The sequence below is a fragment of the Lipotes vexillifer genome, unplaced genomic scaffold (assembly GCF_000442215.2).
Source record: "Lipotes vexillifer unplaced genomic scaffold, Lipotes_vexillifer_v1.1 scaffold121, whole genome shotgun sequence".
In the NCBI taxonomy this organism is placed as follows: Eukaryota; Metazoa; Chordata; class Mammalia; order Artiodactyla; family Lipotidae; genus Lipotes; species Lipotes vexillifer.
Window position 1 is genome coordinate 1015546 of NW_006773122.1, and position 26301 is coordinate 1041846.

The window sequence follows — 26301 nt, forward strand, 5'->3', positions numbered from 1 at the left end:
GGGGGATTCTTGGTCATCCTGACCATCCTCAGACCCAGAGTCTGCACAGGGCAAGAAGGAAAGGTTTCACAGAAGTACTCAGGGCAAACGCGTCCAGGGACTGGTAGCACTTGGCCCCTACGAAAATATTTGGAACCTAGGGCTCTATTACTCACTCGCTAACTACCTTTGGCGGGTCCCCACGTCTCTCTGTCTCCATCTCTCAGACGAGGCTGTTGGACATGGCAGTCTGGATGCCCTCCAAGGGCTCTTGTGCTCTGATGTTATAGGACAGCGTTTCCCAAATTATAAGGCAAGAGCTGTCATTGCAGATGATGTTAAGTCATATGAGAAATGAATTGAGTTTTTCTTCTGGGGAGGGGGACCTCCCTGGCATTAAATAACACTGACTCCACGTAGTGAGAAGGCTGCTCCACTTCACTTTCATCAACCTTATTGTTAATGTCAAAGAAGGAGTCTCAGTTTGGTGCCACATCTTTGCCGTAGTCGCTAATTTCCCCTTTTCACAAAGAGCTGAGAGAGCTAGCTTCAGGTTCCCAGCTTTTGGCAAGCAATGGTGTCTTGTTAAATTTGGTGGTATTTGAAAACATGTGTTTTGTTTTTATGACATTTATTTTCATGGGTTATTATCAGTTTATGGCACATGACACCAACTTTCTATTCATGATAGTGATATAAAATTAGTTTCATTCATTAATTCATTGAGCAAATTTTTTTTGAGAGCTTACCCCTGTGTCAGGCACTGCTGCAGGCTCTTGGGGTATATCAAAGAATGAAATGGACCAAAATCCTTGCCCTTTAGGAATATTTAAATACACTTCAAAAATGAATGCATTTAAATAGAAAAGAAGCTGAATTAAGTTAAAATATTAAGAAATAACATAGGGCGTACACAAATATAGAAAACATTATGAAGGTCATTCAGGAGTGACTGAAATTTGGGCAACTCTGTTCTGGTATTTCAGAACATTTCCGTTGCCTTTTCAGGGAGAGCGTGTCTCTAAGAGGCAAGAAGACCTTGGCAACAGGGCAGGGTTCCGAGGGACCGGGTTCCAGTGCACCTGGGCCAGAGCTGACTCCTGGGGCAGGAGCCCGGCCTCTCTTCCCCTGACAGCACTTGACCTGCTCCCAGGCCTGGGTCTGTCGCTCTACTCCCTCTCTCAGCTCTAGGGCAGGGGTCTGTCTGCTGTGCCTTCACCCCCGCCTCTTTCCCCCCAAGCTGCTTGGTTTGGGGCTCATGGGGAAAGCCTCCCCTCCCTCGCATGCTCCTCTCTTGGCCTGGCCCCCGGGGGGCCTCCAGGCACCTGCTGAGTCACTTTCTGCTTCTTGCAGGCGAAAGGAACTGTGCACCCAGCTGGTGACTTTAACCCTGACGCAGATGCCAAAGCCCTGCGGAAAGCCATGAAGGGACTTGGTAAGGGGCACATGAAAGGGACCAGGTTGGCCTCTGGAGCAGCAGGGGTGGCAGGTCTGGCAATGGGCCTGGCAGGGGCAAGAGCTGAGGCCTCAGACTGGGGTCTGCAGGATGACGAGCACTTTATTTGCTTTGAGTCTCCACCACCCTGGAGCCTCCAGCTCCCTAGGTCTAGGGAGGAGGGGAGTGAGAGCGTTTGTAAGAAACATTCCCAGAGATCAAGCTGCCCCCAGGCCCTGGTATAGAAAAAAGTACTAGGTGAAAAGGCTGGGTTTTTGCTCTGGCTTTGCTGCGGACTCACTGTGTGACTTTGGGCAAGTCCCGTAACCCACCTGGGGGTCTCAGTATCTCCATGCATAAAATAAGGGATGTGGACCCTGTAACCCAAGAGGCCATTTCTGGCGTGGGAACACCCCCTGCTGGTTACCCACATCCAGGCCTCCATCTGGCTTAGGTGAGAAGAACTACCTGTGGGTGGGTGGCCTGTCCTCAGGAAGGCCAGCGGGGACAGAGCATCTGGGTTTGGCTTCCATTGCCCTTTCTCCCCCATCTGTCTAACAGTACCTCCCAGGGGACCTTGGGCTAAGTCTTTTACCTTCTGGGCCTCATTTTCATTTGTCTCATGGGAATAATAATATCTACCAAGCATATCTAGGACTGTAAGATGACAGGGGTAAAAATGCTCTTGAAAGATAGAGTCCTTAAAAAAAAAATAAATAAAGACAGAGTCCTGTGCCAGGTCTGAGGTTGATGGCATTGATCTGAGGGGCAGGAAATGGTACCCTGATGCCTTCCAGAGTCAACCTGCTGTGGTTAGAGGGACTTGGGGTCCAGCTTTCAGGGCGTTACAGAGAAAGGACACAGGGTCCCCAAAAGGACTTAGGTTGTCAGGTTGGAAGGATCCCTTAGTAACTCCTCCAGCTCTTCGTGAAACAGAAGGGGAGGGAACTTGTCCAAGGGGATGGCCATTGCCAGAGCTGGGACTAGAGCTCAGGAGCCCTGGCTCTCAACCCAGTGCTCTCTGCTCCCCCAGGGGTCTTTTTTTCCTCAACTAGTGACACAGCAGAAAGAAGTGCAGAAGGAATCCAGGGGAAGTTAGTGGCTTGGGCCAGAAGCAAGGCTCCTGCAGGGACTTGGGGGCATAAGACTGCCTATCTTGGCCTCTACCCTGACAAAAGTGGATGGGCCCCATCACTGGGGGAGATGGGGGAGCTGGGCCAAGGCCTTCCTCTGAACTGTGGTTTTGGGGACTCAGGAACTGATGAGGACACCATCATTGACATCATCACGCACCGCAGCAACGCCCAACGGCAGCAGATCCGCCAGACCTTCAAGTCTCACTTCGGCCGGGTAAGGGCCTCAGCCTGGGCCCTGGGCCCCAGGCCCTGGGCCCCGCGTCCACGCTCCTCCTTGGAGGGAGCTCGGCCTGTCACAGCCAGCTCTGCACCTGGGTCTTCATGGCAGTGGGACCGCCCCCCGTGGCCACGTGTTCTTGGAGTGTCTCCAGCACTGGATTTGGGCTGCCTGCACACACACCTCTTCCTCCCACTGCACCCCAGGTTCCTTGTGGTCAGCAACACGTGTGTGACTGGCTCCACTTAGAGCTTCGATCAGGGATGTGAGTTGTGTTAGTGGCATCTAGTTTTGGCTGACCAGTTTCCCCAGGATGGAAATGGCACTGCCCCCTTTCCTTCTCTGTCTCCTGCCTCCAAGGAGAACAAGCAGGTCTTCCTCCAGCTTGGTATTTTTCCCCACCCTCTTTGGCTTCCTCAAAACAGTGAACCCAACGTCAGCCAAGACAGACACAGGATCCCACGATCCCTGCATCCACGTGGAGCCCCCGTCTCCTCCTTCCATGTCTCCTCCCTGTTCCAAGTCACATGTGGGCAAGTGCTGATGTTGGCATGGCCTTGGCTCTGCTCTCTGCAGGACTTGATGGCTGACCTGAAGTCTGAGCTCTCTGGAGACCTGGCGAGGCTGATTCTGGGGCTCATGATGCCACCGGCCCATTATGATGCCAAACAGTTGAAGAAAGCCATGGAGGTAAGGTGTGGGCACCAAGGGAGTAGGGTCCAGTCTCTGTGGGTGCTGTGGGGGACACAGGCACTCCTCCCAAGCCCAGGTGCGTTGGGTGTAACTCCTTGGTAGAGCCCCTCCCACACGTATCCTGGGCTTAGTGTCTTAGCTCAGTTCCCTGTCTCATCAGCCCACAAAGGCAAGGCTTCTCTTTTGTCCCCATTTTACAGATGAGGAAGCTGAGGCTCAGAGCTTAAGTTACTTGGTTAAAGTCATAGCACTAGGAAGTAGCAGAGCTGGAATTCGGATCAAGTCTGTCTGATTCGAGTGCCTGACTTGACAACCACATGAAACCACTAGAGTTTTCGGCTCCTTAAGGATTAAGAGGAGAACAGACCTTCCCTGGGCCAAGCAAATTGAGATTATTGTCCTTTTAAAATTCCTGGACAGAAAAATGAATGACTTAAAAACATGGAATTAGGAGAAGGATGGGGCTAGACCATGGATCTCAGAACACTCTGAGGATAAGGCTGTCCTCATCACACACCAGCTTTTAATAAAGAGACAGTTGAAGCTTTCCTTCAGGTCAGAGAACCCAGAGACCAGTTGATCACTGGGCAGTAACCTCCTAGGACAGAGACACATCTTACCTTTTTTTATAGCCATTGCCCCAGCAGCTTGCACAGTGACTGGCACATAATGGGTGTTTAATAGATATTTGAATCCATCAGTCAACCAGTCTTGTCTGCCTCCCTTCCCTCCCCCAAAGTGGAGACCTTACGATAATGTGTTCCTCAGCTGCCTCAGTCCATATATCATCCATCAAATCCAAATGTAAACAGATGTAGCTTGTTGTTTTCCTTAAAGCACGGAACGTTTTTTCTTTTTCTTCTGACAAATATGTGTTCACCATGAAAGCTTGGGAAAACATACACAGAGCAAAAAAGAAGAAAATAAAAATCATCTGTGATCCCTCACCCACCCGGAGACCACAATCACTGTTACACTGTGATGCATGTCCTCTGTCCTTTTTATGTACTTAGATATAAATATTTATATTCAGATATATATGCATATAAGCATTTTTATACACACACACACACACACCCCGTATCCTGTATATTCTTTTCTTTTTAAAATTTTTGGTCCAAAGCACTTCTCATGGGAGGTTCTGGAAATCTTTACAAGCTAGTGTGGTCCCTTGATCGTGCCAAGGTCTGGTCTGGGGGCCACATCTGAGGGTAAAAAGAAAATTAGGGAAGGCTTGGTCTGAGCGTTGACGTCCTGCGTGGTTTCTTGGAGCAGGGGTCTCTTTGACCTGGGCCCTTCGGGCCTCTGTATGGGGGTCGGGGCTTTGGTTCAGATCCTCTTTGCCTTGACCTTCTAGGGAGCCGGCACAGACGAAAAGGCTCTCATCGAAATCCTGGCCACTCGGACCAACGCCGAAATCCGGGCCATCAATGAGGCCTATAAGGAGGGTGAGTGCGGGAGGCCTGGGGCCAGTGCCGCTGGGAGGTGTAGGGGGAAGAGCAGGTCCCCCAGCTCCTGGCCTCACCCTACAGCCCTGCCCCATCTCCCTCCTCTCAGGCCACGAGGCTTTGATAAGCCCATTGGGTGTGCCCAGCCCTGTGTCTGGGAAAAGGGTGCCCCAGACGGAGTCCCAGCAGGACAGAGGCCTGGGGGTAGAAGAGGGTTTGACTGGGAGTGGGAGAGAGAGCACCCAGGCCACTGGAGAGAGAGGGTGGCTTCATGGGCGTTTGGCCTGTGCAGTCACACAGGGCCCCACATTCAGAAGGCCCTGTGCCTGGTTACATGCTTTGCTGTCACCGTCTTGAAATTTTTAATAAATTTTTAACAAATGATCCCATATTATCCTGAAGAACCTTGCGTGTCAGTCAAAAACGTTTTAAGCATTTTCTCTTCTGAGCAGCTTTAAAATGGTAGAGTCTTTGAGCAGGGAGGTGACATGATCAGAGCTGTGCTTTTGGGTCCAGCAACTGCCATGCAGAAGCGAAGGTAGGAAAGAGAGTGAAGACAGAGAGGCTGTTGTATGGGAGAGGGGAGAGGCACTGAGCCCTCAGCAGGGACAGGAGCAGAGGGAGATGATGGACCGATGGGCACATCACTGTCAAAATCAACAGGAGGGTAGCTGGATGCCCCCAAGAGCCAACTACAAACGCCTTCCTCTCCACCACCCTGCCAGCACTGCTCTGACTTCAGTCTGCCCTTCTAGGATCCCTTCCCCATCCCATGTCCTTCTTGGCCAGCAGGTGCCCACACCTCCTTTCTCTGTCTCAGACTATCACATGTCCCTGGAAGATGCTCTGAGCTCAGACACATCCGGCCTTTTCAAGAGGATCCTCATCTCTCTGGCCACGGTGTGTGAATTCACGGCCCCAGGCCTTCTTGGCCCTCTGGGGCCCTGGGAGTGGGGGAAGGGTTGCTGCAGGGAAGGGCAGGGAGTTAGGAGTCCACTCCTGATGAGGAGAGGATGTCTTCCCCTGCTGCCTCCTCAGAGTCTTACCACTGAGGCAGTTACTACTTGTGCAATGCCTTCTCCATTGTTCACTTTTCAAAGATGGCTTAGTGCCCCCTTCTCCAGGCAGCCTTCCCTGATTGCCCTCAACCTGGCTTTTTGGGCCCCCAGCTGACAGGACAAAGCCATGTAGGTGACCTTTCCCTGTGTCATCATCCAAGAGCTTCTGTTACCATCTCTTGAATTCTCGCAACCCAGGCGCCAGGCCCTGATGCACAGTTATGGCAAGCTCAGTGTGTCTGAGTCAGGCATTGGGCTAAGCGCCTTCCCAATGTTTGTGTTAATGCTCATGACTGCCTACCTTATGAAGGCAGGTTTATTGTCCCCATGTTACACATGAGGGAGAGGGTTCAGAGAGGTGAGTGGCTGAGCAAAGCCCTGTGGCTACTGAGGGACAGAGAGGGTGGGTATTTGGAGGCTGAACTTTCTTACTGGTCCTGCTGCAGGGGAACCGTGAGGAGGGAGAAGATCGGGACCGGGTGCGGGAAGATGCCCAGGTGAGACACGCCACCCCATCCCCTGCCCAGTGACTCCAGCTGACATCTGTCCATGCCAGGCCCTGGCTATCTGGGAGTGGGGAAGGCATCTGGCAGGACATGGCTGGTGTGACCGGCTACACTTAGACTTTTGGCCTCTGCGCCTCTCCACCCTTAGAAGTGAGACTAGGACACTTTCCAGAACTTTCAGAGAGAGGCTTGGGAGGGTGGTGCTGATTCTACTGACATTTCCTATGTGAAGAGTAGAGCTCGAGCCCTAGACCCTCAGAACTAGAAGGAACCTCTGGGTTGTCCAGGTCAGGCCCCTCATGTTACAGTTGGAAAATGGAGGCCCTGAGATCGTGAATGGCTTCTGAAAGTCACACAGCAAATCAGTGGCCCAGGTGGAATTGACCCAGAGGGCGCTGGTCTGGGAGCTTGCTGGGAAGGGGGCCTGAGTACTAAAGGTCTCAGTTTATTATCTATAAAATGTGACCAAGTCGAAGAGAATGTCCTGGGGGAGACCTAGAAAGGGAGTTCATCGAGGGCTGGGGTCTTTGTTTTGCTCACTGATGTATCCAAAGTGGCACATGGTTGGTACTCAATATATATCTGTTGTTGAGTGAATAGGGGGGCAGGGGGTTCTATAGGGTCTCCTGGATGCTCTGCTGCTACCCTGCTTCTAAGGCTGATGAGCTTGAGGTCTGGAGATGGCTTCTCATGGAGGCTGGACAGCCCCAAATCCATTGTCCCCCTGGGTCCCTGTGGATGGGGAGTCCCTGTTGAGGCCATGTGCACTGTCCCCACTCACCTGAGCCTTGTTCCCGGCATCCTCTGGCCCGGCCCAGGTCCAGGGGTCAGGCATAGATACCACAGCCAGTGTTTCCAGCCCCCTTCTTTTACAGTTGGTGGGTTGAAAAGAGCCCTGATAGACTGGGAGTCAGGGCAGCAGCCCTGTTCTGAATTCTACCAACAGAGGTGTGAAATGTTACAGCACCATCTGAGCTGAAGAATCTGTAGCTGTAACCCGACAACTACAGAGCTATTACAGTGTGTACTGAGTATGATGCTGAGGCTATTTCATACTTTGGTATGACCCCATTTTCTTACTGGAGGAAAAATGAAGCCCCTTACCTATCCAAGGATACAGTTTGTAAGTGGCCAAGGTGTGATTTTAAGCCAGGCTTGCCTGACTCCAAAACCTGCACTTAATACCATTTAATATCCTCCAGGACCCAGTATAGTAATTTCCCTGCAGCTTCCAAACCAGGTAGCTGCTGGTGTCTAGTTTTCCTGCCCCTTGTTTGGAATACACTTGTCAGAAGCTACAGGGTTCCATTCAGATAAGGTATTCCAAATGTGTTATACATATGTTTATGGGGGCTAGCCTGGGAACCCAGTCTAGGGAAGCCCCCCCACTAGACTGGCTTGCTGAGACCACATTTCATCTCCTCATTCAGCAGGTATTTATAGGTACTGCTGTGAGCAGCCCCATTGTGCCGTTAAGGGTCTTTGAACCTAGCTTTCTCCTGGAAGCTCAACCCAAATCCATCCATCACCCTGAAATTCATCCTCCGGGGAATTCTGCTTGGTGCCTGGTCCGCCTAGGAGGCTATGCTTCTAGTTGCTGCCAGCAGGGGGCAATCGTGGGCCTCGCTGGCAGCTACTTTTCCGGAGAGAAGCCGGGAGAGAGAACCTGGGTGGAGTCAACCAAGGGAGCCAGAGCCAGACCCCGCCCAACTCAGCTGCTTCTCCAGATTCACAGTTGCTAGACCCTGATCTTAGTGTGGACTCATTTCCTTATAGCTAGAAATATTTTGTTTCTCAAGTAATACATATTATTTTGTAGAAACTTTAGAAAATAGACAAGCAAAACCAAAAACAAAACCCCATAACCTACTACTACTAATAGCTATTGTTAATATTTTAGAATATATTATTCTAGTTGTATTTTTATGTATTTATAAAAATGGATTGCTGATTCATAACAGTTAAAAATGAGTGTTCTGTGAATACGGTAACATATCATTTTTAAAAGATCAATAGCATCATTTAATGGCTAAATACTGAAGAATCTACCAAACTTCTTTTAAAAAGCCCTCTCCCTGGTAACGAACTCTCATCACATTCATGATTTTTTTCCTTAGAGTAGATTTCTAGAGGTGAATTGGGAATGCTGGAGGAAAATGTATACAAAAATTGAAGGCATTTCATATGCAGAGGCAAGGTCCCCCAGAAAAATAATGACATTAGTGCTTGACGGTGTATGCTTGCTGGTTTTACACCTCCTCCTTCCCAGGCTGTCACTCTGGGCATCGAGAACACCCTCAAGCTCTTGGAAATCTGGGTATGTTATGATCAGGTGACATACGGCCAGTGTTTACCTGTTGCCCCACAGTATTGCAAATAGCTTGCCCTTTACTCTCAGTGTTCCAGTGTGAGCAGTAAATCATGTAAATGATCTAATTATTATAGACCCAGAGTGAGATGAAGAATTGTGGCCATCTTTAGATAATTCAATCTCCAGGTTATTTTTTAGTATAACAGCTTTATTGAAATATAATTTGCATACTATCTATTGACCCATTTAAAGAATACAATTTGGTGGTAGCTAGTGTCTTCACAGACTTGTGCAACCATCACCACAGTAATTTTAGAACATTTCGTCACCCTAAAAAGAAACCCTGTACATATTGCGGTTCCTCTCATTTCCTCCTAACCCCCCAGCCCTAGGCAACCACTAATCTACTTTCTACCTATATAGATTTACCTATTTTGGACATTTCATATAAATGGAATCCTACAATATATGGCCTTTTGTGGCTACTTTCTTTCACTTTATTATAATATTTTCACAGTTTGTCCATATCATAGTATATATCAGTACTTTATTCCTTTCCATTGCCAAATAATATTTCATTGTATGGATATATTACTTTTTTTTTTTAACCTCCATTCATCAGCTAATAGACATTTGGGTTGTTTCTACTTTTTAGCTATTATGAATAATGCTACCATAAACATTTGTGTACAAGTTTTTATGTGCCCGTATGTTTTCATTTCTCTTGGGTGTATGTCTACGAGTAGAATTGCTGGGTCATGTGGTAACTCTAACTTTTGGAGATTAATTTTGGCATGAAGTGGCTCAGCTAATAAGGAAAAGCTTTTGTGTTGAATATCTGGAAAATTATTGTAGTTACCCACTGCATTTTTCTTTTTCTTTTTTAACATCTTTATTGGAGTATAATTGCTTTACAATGGTATGTTAGTTTCTGCTTCACAACAAAATGAATCAGTTATACATATACATATGTTCCCATATCTCTTCCCTCTTGCGTCTCCCTCCCTCCCACCCCTCCAGGCGGTCACAAAGCACCGAGCTGATCTCCCTGTGCTATGTGGCTGCTTCCCACTAGCTATCTACCTTACGTTTGGTAATGTATATATGTCCATGCCTCTCTCTCGCTTTGTCACAGTTTACCCTTCCCCCTCCCCATATCCTCAAGTCCGTTCTCTAGTAAGTCTGTGTCTTTATTCCTGTTTCACCCCTAGGTTCTTCATGACATTTTTTTTCTTAAATTCCATATATATGTGTTAGCATACGGTATTTGTCTCTCTCTTTCTGACTTACTTCACTCTGTATGACAGACTCTAGGTCTATCCTCCTCATTACAAATAGCTCAATTTCGTTTCTTTTTATGGCTGAGTAATATTGCATTGTATATATGTGCCACATCTTCTTTATCCATTCATCCGATGATGGACACTTAGGTTGTTTCCATCTCCGAGCTATTGTAAATAGAGCTGCAGTGAACATTTTGGTACATGATTCTTTTTGAATTATGGTTTTCTCAGGGTATATGCCCAGTAGTGGGATTGCTGGGTCATATGGTAGTTCTATTTGTAGTTTTTTAAGGAACCTCCGTACTGTTCTCCACAGTGGCTGGATTTATTTACATTCCCACCAACAGTGTAAGAGGGTTCCCTTTTCTCCACACCCTCTCCAGCATTTATTGTTTCTAGATTTTTTGATGATGGCCATTCTGACTGGTGTGAGATGATATCTCATTGTAGTTTTGATTTGCATTTCTCTAATGATTAGTGATGTTGAGCATTCTTTCATAGTTACCCACTGCATTTTTCATATTACAAATATGATGGTCTTAAAGTGCTTTGAAAAAACAAATATATCTGGGGGTTCTTCTCATCCAAATAAGTAAAGAATCTTTGACACTTTAGATTCCATTTTGTTTAATTTTTTAAACATCTCCCTCTTTTTAATAGCAATACTAGACTTTTTAGCATAACTTTTTAAAAAACCTGTGGTAAAATACACGTAACACATTATACAATTTACCATCTTAACCTTTCTGAAGTGTACAGAAGTGTACAGTTCATTGGCATTAAGTACATTCACGCTGTTGTGCAGCCATCTCCACCATGCATCCACTGATCTCTTCATCCTGCAAAACTGAAACTCTGTGCCCATTCAACAGCAACTACCTACTCCCCCTCCCCCCAGCCCCTGGCAACCACCATTCTGCTTTCTGTCTCCATGAAGTTGACTACTCTAGGGACCTCATATATTTGAAATCATACAGTATTTGTCCTTTTGTAACTGGCTTATTTCACTTAGCATAATGTCCTCAAGGTGCAACCAGGTTGTTTTTAATATGCAAAAGTGTCAATAAAAACCAGAAGCATCCCATAATCCTAGTAGCTCTGATAACTCCTATTTGACTTAAAAAAAATTTAACGTATTTGCATGTTGAGGAAATGTAAACATAAAATTTCAGGAAAAATAAAACAAAAATGCAAAAGCTCTTCCCCTCCTTCTCCTTGAAGGTAACCACTGTCACCAGTATCTTGACTACGCCTCTAGCACGACTTCCCAGTAAATATGTAAGAGTGAGCATACATTTATCCTTTCTCATCTAGATAAAAGGAACACTTATACACAGCATGCTGTAGTTTCCTTTTCTGCTTAATTTAAATGGAAACTCTCTCCTTATCAGCCCTGTAGACTGGTCTGATTCTTTTTACTCGCTGCGTGGATTTCCATTACTAAATGAACCATTGCCTGTTTAACAAGTGATCTGGTGATGGCTTCCAGTTTTTCTCTATTACAGTGAACAGTATCTCCAAAGACTTTTGCTGGTTTATTTGTAAGAGAAATTCCTAGCAATATGTAGTTGCTTGATCAAGCAGTGTGTGCATTTTGAATTTTGATAGACATTACAAATTTATTTAATGAAAAGGTTTCTAAAGCCTAAGTCTATTGAGATGTTTATAAAGAGGATGATTTCAGTCTGCCCAATAGAATAAAGTAGTTGACAGAGTTTTGGGAAAAAAAGAAAAGGCAGAACTCAGTCTGGGGTACACAGGACTGGCTATATTCTGTTCCCAGGCCCTGCGAGTCACAGCTATTTGCCTAACAAAATAGTGTCCTAACCTCAGAATTTTGTGTTCAGCATAACGTGATGATGAAAATTCACCCTTGTAAGATGACTTGTGAACAGCTGGCATCTTCCCACCTGATCGGCTGCACGTCCCCTCCAGGCCTCAGCTTTCCTGTCTCCTGTCTGTAACATGAGGGGGTAAATGACAGGTCTCCCAAGGACCCTTCAACTCCAAATGTGGCAAAAGGTGTAGGAAACAGGGCACGTCTCACGTCGAACTTCTCGGTGGCTCTGAGGAGTTGCCCTAGGTTGCCAGGCGTGAGGGGTAGAGTGTCCTGTCCTGTGCCCTCCTCTTACCCCTCCAGTAAACACTTTCATCGTGAATTCCCAGACCTGTCCTCATTTTGAGCTCCAGCCCAAAGGTCAGGGGAAGGTGTCTCCTTCCCAGCCCCTTCCCTGCCCCTAACTGTGGGACCTCTGCCACCCTGAGCCAGGCTCCCTCACCTGCACCCCAGGGCCCCCTCTCTGGGCCGCCTCTGACTCTTGCCTTCCCCCCCTCTCTCTCCTGTCTCCTCCTTGCTCTCAGGTGGCTGCTGAGATCTTGGTGAGTGCCCGGTTCTTCACGTGGATTTTAAAGGTCTGAGTCTGGCTGTGCCTCTGGGCGGAGCTGAGGGGCAGAGTCAGGCAGTGATTTGGGGGCGTGACCCCCAGGTTCTCTCTCTCCCCTTCAGGGCCTCCACAGAACCCCGGTGGGTGACATATGGGCCAGGCGAGTGTTTCCCAAAACTTCACCACTCACCATCCATCTGATTTGTGCTGCATACCACCAGATGTGAATAATTTTCTTTAAATGGACTTTTTATTTTAACCCAAAATGAGTTATTTTAAAGGAAATCTCATATCGATGTAAATAGAACTGATAGCTGGCTAGAAGATCACTGTGGAAGCCTACATATGCGGTGTGTAAAAAATATGTTCGCCTGTTTACCCCACTTGGGGAAACACTGGCTAGGCCATTTTTCCTTGCACACGTGCACAGACACACTTCCCCAGAGGGGCTTTCAGAGGGGTTTAAAGATGGAAGGAGAACTTGAGTCTCCATGCCCACTGCCTGTTTGCCCCTCCCCTGGGCCCAGTCCCGTGACCCTGAGGCCAGGGTGGAAGTGCTCTGTGCTCAGCTCCTCTGGGTGAGTCCACGGGGTCTCTGGGAATTGGAGCGGGGATGTGGAGTCCGAGGAAGAAGGAAGGGGCCAACGTCAGCCTCCCTGGGTGGCTGAGTTAGCCCAGCTTCTAACTGCCCTCGGCCCAGGCAGGCATGAAAGTGAATAACAAACGAGGCTTTCTCATGTCTTCCCTCTCAAACTCTCACCCCGACCCGGGCTCTGCAGGAAATGGCAGACACGTCCAGTGGAGACAGATCTTCCCTGGAGACACGTTTCATGATGATCCTCTGCACGCGTAGCTATCAGCACCTCCGGAGAGGTGAGGCCTGACTCCCTCCCCCTCCCAAGCCAGCAGGAAGATCCCCTAGTCTTGACAATAGGAGCCAGTTGCCCACCCACCCACTCCTTACCCCAGCAAGGGAGTGTGGTGGCCAGTGGGGACCGGGAGCCAGGTCTAGTCCTGGCTCTGCTGCTAACGGCATCATTCAGCCTCGGGCCAGCTCTCTTCACCTCCTTTGGGAAGCATGTGGGGTGCCTGGGATAAGAGATGGCAGGTGGCTTTTCCCTCCAAGGCCAACTCCAGTGGAGTGGTAGTGGCTGCCTAGAATGCTGCGTTGAGGATTCGAAGGTTCTGTGTCATGATTCTTTGGTAACATCTGCCAGGAGCAAGGCGGTGAGGGGTGATAATGACACAAGGACCATGTACACACACCAGGCTGCCACATGCACAGGGCACACCCATATGTGGTGGCAGTGATGATGAAGTGCCCTTACCACTAAGACATGGACGTTTTGACATGCATATGCCTGGCACTTGCCAGTAAAAGTGCTTTAGCACAGTGACTAAAAGAACGGACTTGGGAGCTGGAATGCCTTCATTCAGGTCTCCCACTTATCAGTTGTGTGACCCTGGGCAAGTTACTGAATATCTGTGCCTTACTTCCCTTACCTATAAATTGAGGATTTTAATTCTACCTCACATGACTGTTGTGAGGGTACAAAAAGTAAATACACAAAAAGCACTTAGCACCTGGTAACTTCCTTAGTGTTATCACTGTGATTACTTACATTAGTCTCTATCCCGACTTCCCTGGTGGTCCAGTGGTAAAGATGCCACGCTTCCACTGCAGGGGACACGGGTTCGATCCCTGGTCAGGAAACTGAGATCCCGCATGCCTCAGCACAGCAAACAAACAAACAAACAAAACAAACCTCTATCCAGGAGGAAGGGGAGGCCCAGAAAGGGGGAGGGGTTCACCCCAGGTCAACTTGGTGAGCTTGTGGCAGAGCTGTGAATAGGACACATGCTCCTTCTACTACCCATGCCTGGGTTCCTGGAACTTGTCCAACACGTTCCAGGAACGTCTGACTTGATAGAGACTTGGCTGTGAGCTCAAGTCAGCCCTGAGGTCAGGACATCCCTTCCACAGCAGTCCTGACCAATGCATTTAGGTCTGGGCTGCAGCCATACCTGCTGCTGCTGGGTGGGTTGGGGCGGGGTGATCTTCCCCCCTTCCTCTGAGTCAAAGCTCACCTCCCACCTCCGGGGCTTCTCTTGGGGCCAGTCTTCCAGGAGTTCGTCAAGATGACCAACTATGACGTGGAGCACACCATCAAGAAGGGGATGTCCGGGGATGTCAGAGATGTGTTTGTGGCCATTGGTAACTGGTGGGGACCAAGGGAAAGGGCTGGGGGGCACAGGGAACATGGCCAGATTCACTGGATGAGTGTGGCCTCTATAGTTTCCTAAGCTACTAGTACTGGAAAATAAGCACTGCCACTTCTTGGGCTCTGCCTGTGTGTGATTGGCAGGATAACACAAGAATTTGTTCTGGGTTGCAGGGCAGGATGAGGAAACAGTGCCCTCTGAGGAAGTGGCTGGGAGGGTGATGGCCAGGCTGGGTAGGGGGTGCATTGTCCTGCAGGACTTGGGTGTGTACACACACAAACACACACACACACACAGACACACACACACACACACACAGACACACACACACACACACCTACCTTTCCCTCCTCCCAGCACCTGGACCTCTTTGGTTACTCTCTTATTGTGTAATTTGAGTTCTTGCCTTTGAAAAAGTCTTTCCCCTTTTGGATCTCAATTTCTCCATGGGTATAAACGGATGAGTAGATATGAGCAAAGGTCAAACTTATTTTTACTAGTATTGGTGATTAGCAGTGTCTTATTTATGACTACAAAATGCATTGTATTGATGCACATTTTTTTTTTTTCATCTTACCTGGAGGTGTCAGTGGAAGGTTTTCACATAATTGCCATCAGTTACAGGATGCATCTTGATTTCAGGGACTTCAAGTTCGAGGAAAGGGTGTTTTAGAACAGATGGAGCAGACGCGTTATTGTTGTGATGTTATTTAACTTTCAGTGGGTCTTTACCACCTGGGAACAATACCTAGGAGGCAGAAACATAGTGAATCCAGCTAGAGTCCCAGCGGTGCCACTTACTCTCTGTACAGTTACATCCATTGGCAAGTCACAGAAAGCCTGTGCCTGTTTTCCTCCTCTGTAAAGTGGATGTGATAATAGTACACAGATTTAAATGAGTTAATTATACAACACTTAAAAACATTGCCTCCTGGCACATCTATTATTATTTCCTGCCAGGCACTGTGTGAAGCCAGCTGCACACAGCTTTGGTTGAATCCTTACGAGGTGCTTTTATCTGCTTATTTTACAGAGTGGGACACAGGTTCAGAAAGGTTACATATCACTGGTGGAGGCAGGACTCACACCAGAGGCCGCCCGAGCCCAAAGCTCACTCTCGGATTAATCACCAGAGTAATTGGTCTATGGAGACACGTCTAGACCTCGCTTTCCTCGTGCTTCTCCCTCTGTCCTCTCTCCTCCCACCTAGACCATGTGTATGCACGTGTGCACGAGTGTGCATACCGACACATCACTCCACCTCATTCCATCCCACGGCAGGCCCCAGGGTCCTCTGAGGCAGGTGGCGGGCTTCAGGTTCTGGGGAAGGTTTTCAGGGACGGTTGCAGAGGATGGAAGTTCCTGCCCAGTCTGCTCCTTAACCACACTGACTGAGCCCCAGGCTCTGAGTCAGGGCAGGCTCCTTGGGGGAGGTGATGGGACTGGGGATGTGGATTCAGGAGGTAAAGTAGTGGAAGGCAGACAGCAGACTTCTCCTTACCAGGAGGACAGAGGCACAAAGGAATTCACAGGATGTTCGGAGAATGGGGAACAGAGGCAATGAGAGAGCAGAGGCAGGCAGGAGCTTTGATTTTCAGGCCAAGGAGCTTAGCGTTTGTCTGGGAGGTGGTAGGGAGCTACATAAGGACCCGGGAAGGTCGGTATGTAATGTGATCTTTCCCACGGTTCCCGAGCCTGCTGCAGGGGAGGGTACAGGCCTGTCTCCTGCGTGACTGTGCCCTTGGGATGCACAGCTCCAGCCTCTCGCCCCCTGCCTTCCTGATAGACATACTTTTATATCCAGAGTCATTCTGGCTTTCTGGTCCTGGCATCTGATTCCTCCTCCTTAAGCTGTCTGAGACACCCTCCCGCCCCCGTGAGCTCTGGAGCCTTGAAATCCAGCAGCTGCTGAGGACTAGAGACCCCCAGGCCTTGCAAAAGGGTGGGAGGTTGTTAGGCAGGCAGTATCTGGGGAAGGGATGGGTGGGCAGCAGGGGCTGCCAATGGGGCAAGAGTGGGCAACACTCAGCCCTAGGGATTGGCACCGTGCCCTAAGTTATACTGACAGACGTTCTTTGGCATAGTATTTCAATCAGTAGTTCTCAAACATTAGGCTGCACCAGAATGGAGTGACCAACCATCTGGGTTTGTGCTAAAACCAGGAATGTCCCAGGAAAAGTGGGATGAGTTGGTCACGCACCTTCCGAGTTGCAGATTCAGCACATCTCGGATGGGGCATGAGAATGTGCATTTCTACCAAGCCCCCAGATGAGGCGGATGCCTTCCAGGAACTATACTTTGAGAACTTCTGCTTGAAATATTTCTTGAATCTGGGTCTCTAGGTTAGAGCCGAAAACCTGAGTTTTTAAACAAGTGGTTCTGTACCTTGGGTTCACGAGTGGTTTCTTCCCTTTGAGTCCTCTACTAGCCTTAGTTAGCTGCAAGCACCTTAGCAGGAAGCGAGTTGCAACCCAGTGAGAGCCAGGTCTAGGGATGAGACAGAGGAGGCGGCGTCAGGCAGAGGGAGTGAAAGTGTCAGGCCCTGAATATGACCCTGGCGTTGGCAGCGATCCTGGGCCCAGGTTGTGGATAGAGGAGATGCTGCTTCTGTAGTAGCAGCCCATGGTCTGGGCACATCTTCTCTGACCAAGTTCCCTGCATCTCTTTCCCCTTCCTACCAGTTCAAAGTGTCAAGAATAAGCCTCTCTTCTTTGCCGACAAACTTTACAAATCTATGAAGGTAAGAAGACTTACTTGTCTGTTCCTTTCCCTTCGAGCACTTCTGCCCCCACAAACACAGATGTGCGCCATCCCCTGGATCAGGAATTGTGTTTGTTTCCACCCATTTGATATGTATCAGCATCTGCCTCATGCCTGGTTCTAGGAGGGTAGTTCTCAACCAGGGTTTACGTTGCCCCCCCGGAAACATGTGACAATGTTCAGACTCACTTTTGTTGTCACAACTTGGGGAGTGTTGCTTTTTGCATCTGGTTCGTAGAGAACAGGGATGCTGCTAAACATCCTACAACGTACAGGACAGATCCCCGCAACAAAGAACGATCTGGTCCCAGGTGCCAAGGTTGAGAAACTTATTCTGGGGACTCAGGGCTGAAAAGGACAGTCTCTGCCCCTTGGAGCTCACATTCTAGCAGATGACACAGTGTCTCCTATGACGAACGATCACGAAAGGAAGCAAGTGCTCAGCTCTGGGACTAGCCCTGGCTTCCTGAAAACCCAAGCCACTCTGGCCACCCTCTCAGCCCAGCAAGTGGAGTCTCAGTTGCTGACAGAGCCTGCGCAGGCAGTTTGGTGGGAGTGAGCCTGAGAGCCCTGTCAGCCTGCTGTCCACAAACATGACAGCCATCTCTTGAGCCCCCGCCGTGTGCCGGCTCTGATTCCTCAGCTGGTGTTCAGAGCTCCTTGGGGAGCAGAGGTGGGCCTTGGCTGCCCATGTATTCCGTGTCCTGTGTCTGCTCCTTGGGCCCTGTATTAGTTTCCCAGGGCTGCTGTCCCTAATTAAGTGACAACAGAAATGTATTCTTTCACGATTCTAGAGGCCAGAAGTCCAAAATGAAGGTGTTGGTAGGACTGGTTCCTTTTGGAGGCCCTGAGGGAGAAACTCTCCCATGCCTTTCTCCTAGCTTCGGGTGGGCGTCTGGAATCCTGTTGTTTCCTGACTTAAGCATGAATCCCTCCAGTCTCTGCCTTTATCTGTGTGTATGTCCATGTGTCCTCTTCCTGTACGGACACCAGTCATTTGATCTAGGGCTCACCCAAATGCAGTATAACCTCAACTAATTACATGTGCTAAAACCCTATATCCATATTAGATCACCTTGTAAGGTTCTAGGTGGACATGAATTTGGTGGGCACACTATTCAACCCCTACAGGCTGTTCTTGCCTCTGTCTGGCCAGTCCTGGCACAGGGGAGTTTAAGTCAGGACTGTTTGTGGAAGACAGAGGCAGGATGTCCCATCCTGGTTTTGGAGGGAAAAGGGAGAGAGGCAGAGGGACACCCATGAGTTCCTGCCTGACCTAACCCCGTTTCTCCTCCTGCCCTGTGTTTCTCCCTGTCGCCTGGCTCCACCAGGGTGCTGGCACAGAGGAGAAGACCCTCACCAGGATCATGGTCTCCCGGAGTGAGATCGACCTGCTCAACATCCGGCGGGAGTTCATTGAGAAATATGACAAGTCTCTCCATCAAGCCATTGAGGTGAGGGGCGGGGTGAGAGGTCAGTGGGGGAGCGGTGAGTGTCAGATGCTTGAACATAGATTAGAAGTCCTTTTTATTCCCAGAATGTTACCTCTTAGAACAGCCAAGACGTTGCTAAATGACAGGAGACCTGCCTCATTCTTTATACCAAAATAGATTTCAGATGGATGGATCAAAGGCTTATAAAGATTTCCAAATAAAACAAGAGCCTTGGGGCTTCCCTGGTGGCGCAGTGGTTGAGAGTCCGCCTGCCGATGCGGGGGACACGGGTTCGTGCCCCGATCTGGGAAGATCCCACATGCCGCGGAGCGGCTGGGCCCGTGAGCCATGGCCGCGGAGCCTGCGCGTCTGGAGCCTGTGCTCTGCAACGGGAGAGGCCACAGCAGTGAGAGGCCCGCGTACCGCAAAAAAAAAAAGAGAGAGACTTTTTTTTTGGCTTTTTAAAAGCAATTTTATTGAAGTGTAAGTTAAGAATCATAAATTTTATGATATTTACTTGTTTAAGGGCATCAGTAATTTTTAGTAAAGTTAATGAGTTGTACAGCCTTCACCACAATCCAGTGTTAGAACATTTTCATCTGATGTCCCTTGTACCTGTTTACCTATTTCCACCCCCAGCCCTAGGCAACCTACAAGTGACTTTCTGTCTCTGTGGATTTGCCTTTTCTGATTATCTCATGTAAGTGGAATCATGTAATATGTGATTTTTTGTATCTGACTTTTTTCATTTATGAAGCCCATTTCTTTGATTTTGGGGACTGACCAAAATCTTAAAGTTTGATGCTATACTTGGTTGACAAGACCATCAGGAAGCTCACAGGCCGTCTCATACAGACTTGGTGTAAATGTAACTTGGTGGCACATCTTCATTATTTTTTTCTTCCAGTTTTATTGAGATATAACTGACATATAGCATTATATAAGTTTAAGGTGTACAGCATGATGATTTGACTTAGATACGTCATGGAGTGCTTATCACAATAACTTTAGTGAACATCCATCATCTCGTATAGATGCAAAATTAAAGAAATAGTAAATTTTTGTGTGTGTGTGATGAGAACTCTTAGGATTTACTCTCTTAACTTTTATATATAACGTACAGCAGTGTTAATTATATTTATCATGTTGTACATTACATTCCTAATACTTACGTGTCTTATAGTTTGTGCCTTTTGACCACCTTCATCCGGTTGCCCCTCCCCTACCTCTGGTAAACATAAATCTGACCTCTGTTTCTATGAGTTTGTTTGTATGTTTGTTTGTTTTTGAAGTGTAATTGACCTACAACACTAGGTTAGTTCCTGTTATACAACATAGTGATTTTTTTCTATGCATTTCAAAATGATCACCATGATAAGTCTAGTTACAGCATGTCACCATACCAAGATATTAGTTATTGACTATACTCCCCACTCTGTACATTTCATACCCACAACCCATTTATTTTGCAACTGGAAGTTTGTGCCTCTAATCTCCCTCACCTTTTTCTTTCCTCCCCCTACCAGCTCTCCTCTGGCAACCGCCTATTTGATCTCTGTATCTATGACTGTTTCTTTTTTTGTTATGTTTGTTCATTTATTTTGTTTGTTAGATTCCGAGTATAAGTGAAACCATACAGTATTTCTCTTTCTTACTTATTTCACTTAGCATATGTTCTAAGTGAACATATGGCAAAGATTTCATTTTTTTATGGCTGAGTAATATTCCATTGTATGTATATACCACATCTTCTTTATCCATTCATCAATTGATGGGCACTTGGGTTGCTTCCATATCTTAGCTATAGTAAATAATGCTGCTATGAACATAGGAATGCATATATCTTTTCTAATTAATATTTTTGCTTTCTTTGGATAAATACCCAGGATTGAAATTGCTGAATCATATGGTAGTTCTATTTTTAATTTTTTCTTTCACATGACAATTAAAAATATGGTGACTTTATTTCTATCTTCTTACAGTCCCCAGTATCACATCTGGTAAGAATCTTCATATCTATAACACAAAAATACCTCAGGAAAGCATGTTACAAGACAGTATATATAAGCAACAGTTTGGCAGAATTCTAGTTCATACCCACCCCCCCAAAAAATTTTTTTTTAATTCAAAAATGACAGTTAACTTTATCTAATGTATGTTATACTTACTACTTAAAATGCCATGCTCTAGTTAAATAATTCATAACGACACTGTATACCAATAAAATATTACACAAAATATATTTAAGAAAATGTTTTGGTATTTGATCTAAACAATAAATAAAAACACAGGCACTTCTACACTGAGACAGGAAAGCAGTCACTACTCAGGATAATTTTGTATAAGCAACACGTAACCGTACGGCAAGAATAGAATTCTGCAGTTTTAAACTGACAAACCACTGATAAAAAGGTCTGCCACTTCAATCTCTTCACTTAAAGTTCAAAAGTTACATATGCTTTCCTGGTTCACAATGAAAAATCATAAACACAATATGGTTGCCAGGGTCAATTCAGTCTTCAGTTTGAAGATTATGGAATCATACTCATTATTTTCAAATACTGAAAAAGAGAGAACTATCACAACACCACCCAGCAAACCAAATACAAGATAGTTAAGCTTCCTCCTTATTATGACCATAAGACCATAACAAGATAAACTGGATGAATGTCACACAGTGATTCCCATTTTGCAAAATTGGTTGATTAGATTAACACAAGGAAATGTTGCGGCGGCAGGAAATTTTGAAAGAAGTCAAATTTTTCTAGACAATTTTTAAAACTTCATCCAAATTTCATGAAAATGTTATTCCATTTCACAGAAAGCACTGAGTCATATATAACAATGTCTTTGTAGCCATTAGGTTTATGAATACCTAAATCGCAGATAGTTCACTCATTATAATGGGAAATAGGGTTATCATCATATGAGAGCAAAACAAAAATAAAACAAAGATAACACGATCAAATTCCAGAAACATGATTTCAGATGACAAGGGGGACAAGTTAGAAAACAATGACCACTAGCCAGCAGGAAGGGTCAGAACCATTCGTCCTGTCATATCCTACATAAAAACTAGGCTTTTCCGCTTTCCCTCTTCAGAAAGCACTACACTGAAAGGTTTAGAGACCCTCATATGGATACTACTCATAAAGGCAATGTTGTTGGTTTTACATAGAAATTACCTCTAATGTGAGAGAACATAACATGGGAACTATTCGAGATACATCTGTCTATGCAAAATTTAGTTTGTACATAATTTGGCAACTTAAATAAGCATTTTGCAACCGAGACCAAATATCAATCATCTCTTGAGGTTTTCTACTATGTACCAACATCAAACCTACATAGGAACAAATGTTATTCCTGTTTTTCTCTTCTATATCAAATGTCCTGAAGCCTTTGTGTTGCTCTGGAAAGAGGCCAAGTTTCTGAAGGCACATTCCAGTATAAACATCATCGATGGGGTAGAGAAGGACCTGGCCAGTTACACTGTATAGCCTCAGAGCCAGGTGGCCGGAGTAGAGGAATCCACCTCCCCCTGCATAAGCCGGGTAGACGCCAGTGTAAAGAACTTCCGGGACATAGTACTTGAGTTTCTTATCCTGACGAGGTCCAGCATTGGGAATCACATCACCTATAAACAAATCTTTGGCTTCGTTCTTGGATAAGCTATTCAAGTGATTCAGGATGTGACGGGTGTTCACAAAAGCATCATCATCGCCCTTGAACTCAGCATTTGGGCAGGAAGTGCTCACCCACCTGAGAAGGAGCACTTCTTTCAGAGATAAGTTGAAGAAGGTATCTCTGTAGTTCCACATAAGAATGTCTTGGTGCTTCTCACTCTCAAATTTCAGCACATCTGAAAGGTCAGGATGGTTGTCCCCTGCGGGGGTCTGGCCCAGTGAGAAGACTCGCACCACTGTTTGGTTCCCCACATTGGTTTCTTTGCCCCAAGATTCCCAAATCGCTTGCCTTCTATCGAAATGTGAAGTTAAGGGACTTAATCGCCAGCAATAAGAAGGGCTGCTTTGCACACTTACCTGGTTGATCTATAAGCAGTGAATAATTTCAACATCTCAAATACAACAGAAAGTCTTTAAATCTGTCTGGCAAACTGTCGAAACCTGAAACTACTGATGTGACCCTCGGGTCAGGTTCACCGTGATTCAGATGGTTTATGTTGGAAAATCCTTACGCTTCCCCTGTCTGGCTGGCTAACATGTTCAAAATGGGATTGTACCTCCCGTTCAGCTTTTCTTGTTCCCTGTTCCAAAATGGCTTGGGAGGGTCAAATATCTTCCAGAACTTTTCTTTGGGTATTATTACTTGCCCTCTTCCATTTTTTTCTTGGCTACTGCTTTTGGAGACTGCCACAATCAAATAAATGAAGCCATTTACCATCATCAGGTTTCCCAACAACTTTATTCTTCGACTTCCAACACTCGTTTCTCATATCTTGTCCGGGAACAGCTCTTGCTTAGCGGGGCCGGGGCGGACGATCACAGCGGCATCCGCGTCCAGGCAGCTCAGCGGGGCTCCTCCCTGCGACCGCCGCCGCTCCATGCGTTGCACCCGTGATGGGCGGCTGGGTGGTGTCTGAGGCGGGACTGCTTGGCCTCGGCTTGGCCCCGGCTAAGCACACCTCCGGCGTTTGTTCTATTTTCAATTTTTTGAGGAACCTCCATACTGTTCTCCATAGTGGCTGCACCAATTTACATTCCCACCAACAGTGCAAGCGGGTTCTCTTTTCCCCACATCCTCACCACTTGTTATTTGTTGTCTTTTTGATAATAGCCATTCTGACAGGTATGAGGTGATGTCTCCTTGTGATGTAAATTGGTAGCACATCTTTAAAGGGTAGCTTGGCAATTTCAAAATTTTAAATGCATATACTTTGGCAATTTACATCCCACCAACAGTGCAAGCGGGTTCTCTTTTCCCCACATCCTCACCACTTGTTATTTGTTGTCTTTTTGATAATAGCCATTCTGACAGGTATGAGGTGATGTCTCCTTGTGATGTAAATTGGTAGCACATCTTTAAAGGGTAGCTTGGCAATTTCAAAATTTTAAATGCATATACTTTGGACTTGATAATTCTACTTGTAGGAATTTATCCTACGGACGTAGCCACACGTGTTCTCAAAGACACGTACGGGAATATTTATGCCAGCATTCTTTTATAGTAGCAAAAGATTGGAAGCCCTTCATACAGAACTGGTTAAATAAATTACAGTGCATCCATATGAGAGAGTACAGTACAGCCATGAAAAAGCATGAGGAGGCTCTATGTGCTGATTTGTGATCTTCTCTAAGTCAAAAATTATGGCCCAGAATAGTATGAATGCTCTTCAGAAAAGGGACATTATACATATATGCATATTTGTATATGCATATGGAAAAGCATTGCTAGAAAATCACACAAGTAAATACAACAGTGGCTACCTCTTGATTTAGGAAGTTAGGGGTTGGGGTAGGAGGGAGACTTTTATTGTATAATCCTTTGATTTGAATTCTTTACAACAATGTTTTTTTTTTAAGAGGAAAGTCCCTCTTTTTTTTTTATATAACTTTATTTATTTATTTATTTATTTATTTTTGGCTGTGTTGGGTCTTTGTTGCTGCCCTTGGGCTTTCTCTAGTTGTGGCAAACGGGGGCTACTCTTCGTTGTGGTGCAGTGGCTTCTCTTGTGGAGCACGGGCTCCAGGCACACAAGCTTCAGTAGTTGTGGCACATGGGCTCAGTAGTTGTGGCTCGCAGGCTCTAGAGTGCAGGCTCAGTCGTTGTGGCCACGGGCTTAGTTGCTCCGTGGCATGCGGGATCTTCCCGGACCAGGGCTCGAACCCGTGTCCCATGCATTGGCAGGTGGATTCTTAACCACTGCGCCACCAGGGAAGTCCTGATATATTATTTTTAACCATATATCAAAAATTACAGAAACAAAAAATATAAAAATGACAGGAGCCCTCTAAAGAGAGGGAGAAAGTCTGCTCCCTCCCCCACATAGCCCTGTCGTATGCCAGACAATACAACATAAATCCAATGATGGTCACATAAATTCTTGCAAGGGCCTGTTACCCAGTAAGTGCTCAATAATGTTTGTTCATATAAGGAATCCCGTAACACGGGGATCCCCAATCCTGGGCCGCGGATCGGTACCGGTCCGCGGGCTCTTAGGAACCGGGCCGCACAGCAGGAGGTGAGTGGCAGGTGAGCAGGTGAAGCTTCACCTGTCGCTCCCCATCGCTCGCATTCCCGCTGAACCATCCCCCTCCCCTCACCCCCCACCATGGTTCGTGGGAAAATTGTCTTCCACGAAACCGGTCCCCGGTGCCAAAAAGTTTGGGGACCACTACCGTAACACTTGTGTTAATGGCCGTGTGGGGAGGGTTAGCAGGGTGCAAGGCAGCCATGGGAGGAGACAAGAATAGAGGCAGGAGAACTTCACAGAGGAGGGGGCATCTGATGGCAGACAGGATTGGGGGGCAGTGTGGAGGGCGTGCTGGGTGGAGCAATGGTAGGTATGTAGGTAGTAAGATGACCAAGATGCTCCCGGAAGGAAGGGGGGAGGTGAAGCCACAGAGCTTCATGAGGGTCAGACCACACAAGACCTTGAAGCCAGGCCTAGAGCTTGGACATTTTCCTGAGGATGATGGGGAGCCACGGAAGGGACATGGTCACATTTACGTACTAGGGAGACATCCAGGCTGCCAGCGGCTGGGAGGAGGGTGCCTTGAGGTCATCAAGATTGTTTCACTCACTCTGCTCTCCCTCTGTCCCTGCCAGGGCGACACCTCCGGTCACTTCCTGAAGGCCTTGCTGGCTGTCTGTGGAGGCAAGGATTAGGACCGCTGGCGTTGGCGGGCACCTCTGCTAAGAAGTGGTCATCCCCCCGCCACGACCCAGCCTGATGCTCCAGCTTCAGAGACTAAAGAAGGGACAGGGGTGGGGGGAGGGGCCAGGGTGGGCTCTTGTCTTCAACTGGGGTTTAGGAAAAGCTCCCACTCCCACTAGCCAGTAAGGGCGCGGCACGGTCACTCCTACTCACGTCTGAGCAGCTGAAGAACCGTAGCCATTGATCCCGTCCACCTCTCCCCATCTTCCTCCTCCTGCCTTCCCAGCTTCCGCCCCTTGTCACAGTCCCTGCCCTGGTTTGGGCTTTGTCAAAGCCAAAAACATTCTGAGGCTCTGAATGTGAAGCGAGTGATGTGTGTGCTTTGCATGGTGGGGTGTGGTGGCAGGTGCCAGTTCTGGGGGCGGGGGGTGGGGGGAGGAAGAAATATCTTCGGGCCAACTGACAATCCTCCCACCATTTTACCACCACCTCTGTCCCGGTTATTGTGCTAGACCACTGAACCAGGAGTCCAAATACCTGTGTTCAAATTTGTATCCGCCACACATTTGCTTTATGACCTTGCACCAGTCTCTTTCC

General features: G+C 47.2%; 1 protein-coding gene and 1 pseudogene across 2 annotated transcripts in view; one reads left to right on the forward strand and one right to left on the reverse strand.

Moving 5' to 3' along the window:
* ANXA6 (annexin A6) overlaps positions 1 to 26068 on the forward strand; it is a 55252-nt gene extending 29184 nt beyond the window's left edge. The window contains exons 15-26 of one of the 2 annotated variants that reach the window (XM_007448032.1): positions 1333 to 1414; positions 2670 to 2764; positions 3344 to 3457; positions 4818 to 4908; positions 5729 to 5808; positions 6413 to 6463; positions 12428 to 12445; positions 13230 to 13323; positions 14570 to 14665; positions 17355 to 17413; positions 18765 to 18887; positions 25656 to 26065. In XM_007448032.1, the coding sequence (XP_007448094.1) occupies positions 1333 to 1414; positions 2670 to 2764; positions 3344 to 3457; positions 4818 to 4908; positions 5729 to 5808; positions 6413 to 6463; positions 12428 to 12445; positions 13230 to 13323; positions 14570 to 14665; positions 17355 to 17413; positions 18765 to 18887; positions 25656 to 25715 (963 nt within the window). In that variant the 3' untranslated portion in view covers positions 25716 to 26065. Of the gene's footprint in view, positions 1 to 1332; positions 1415 to 2669; positions 2765 to 3343; positions 3458 to 4817; positions 4909 to 5728; positions 5809 to 6412; positions 6464 to 12427; positions 12446 to 13229; positions 13324 to 14569; positions 14666 to 17354; positions 17414 to 18764; positions 18888 to 25655 lie in introns of both variants that reach the window. The other variant, XM_007448031.1, reaches the window with a different exon arrangement.
* On the reverse strand, positions 22100 to 25113 carry LOC103083093 (UDP-GlcNAc:betaGal beta-1,3-N-acetylglucosaminyltransferase 2-like; annotated as a pseudogene).
* Positions 26069 to 26301: the final 233 nt, after the last annotated feature.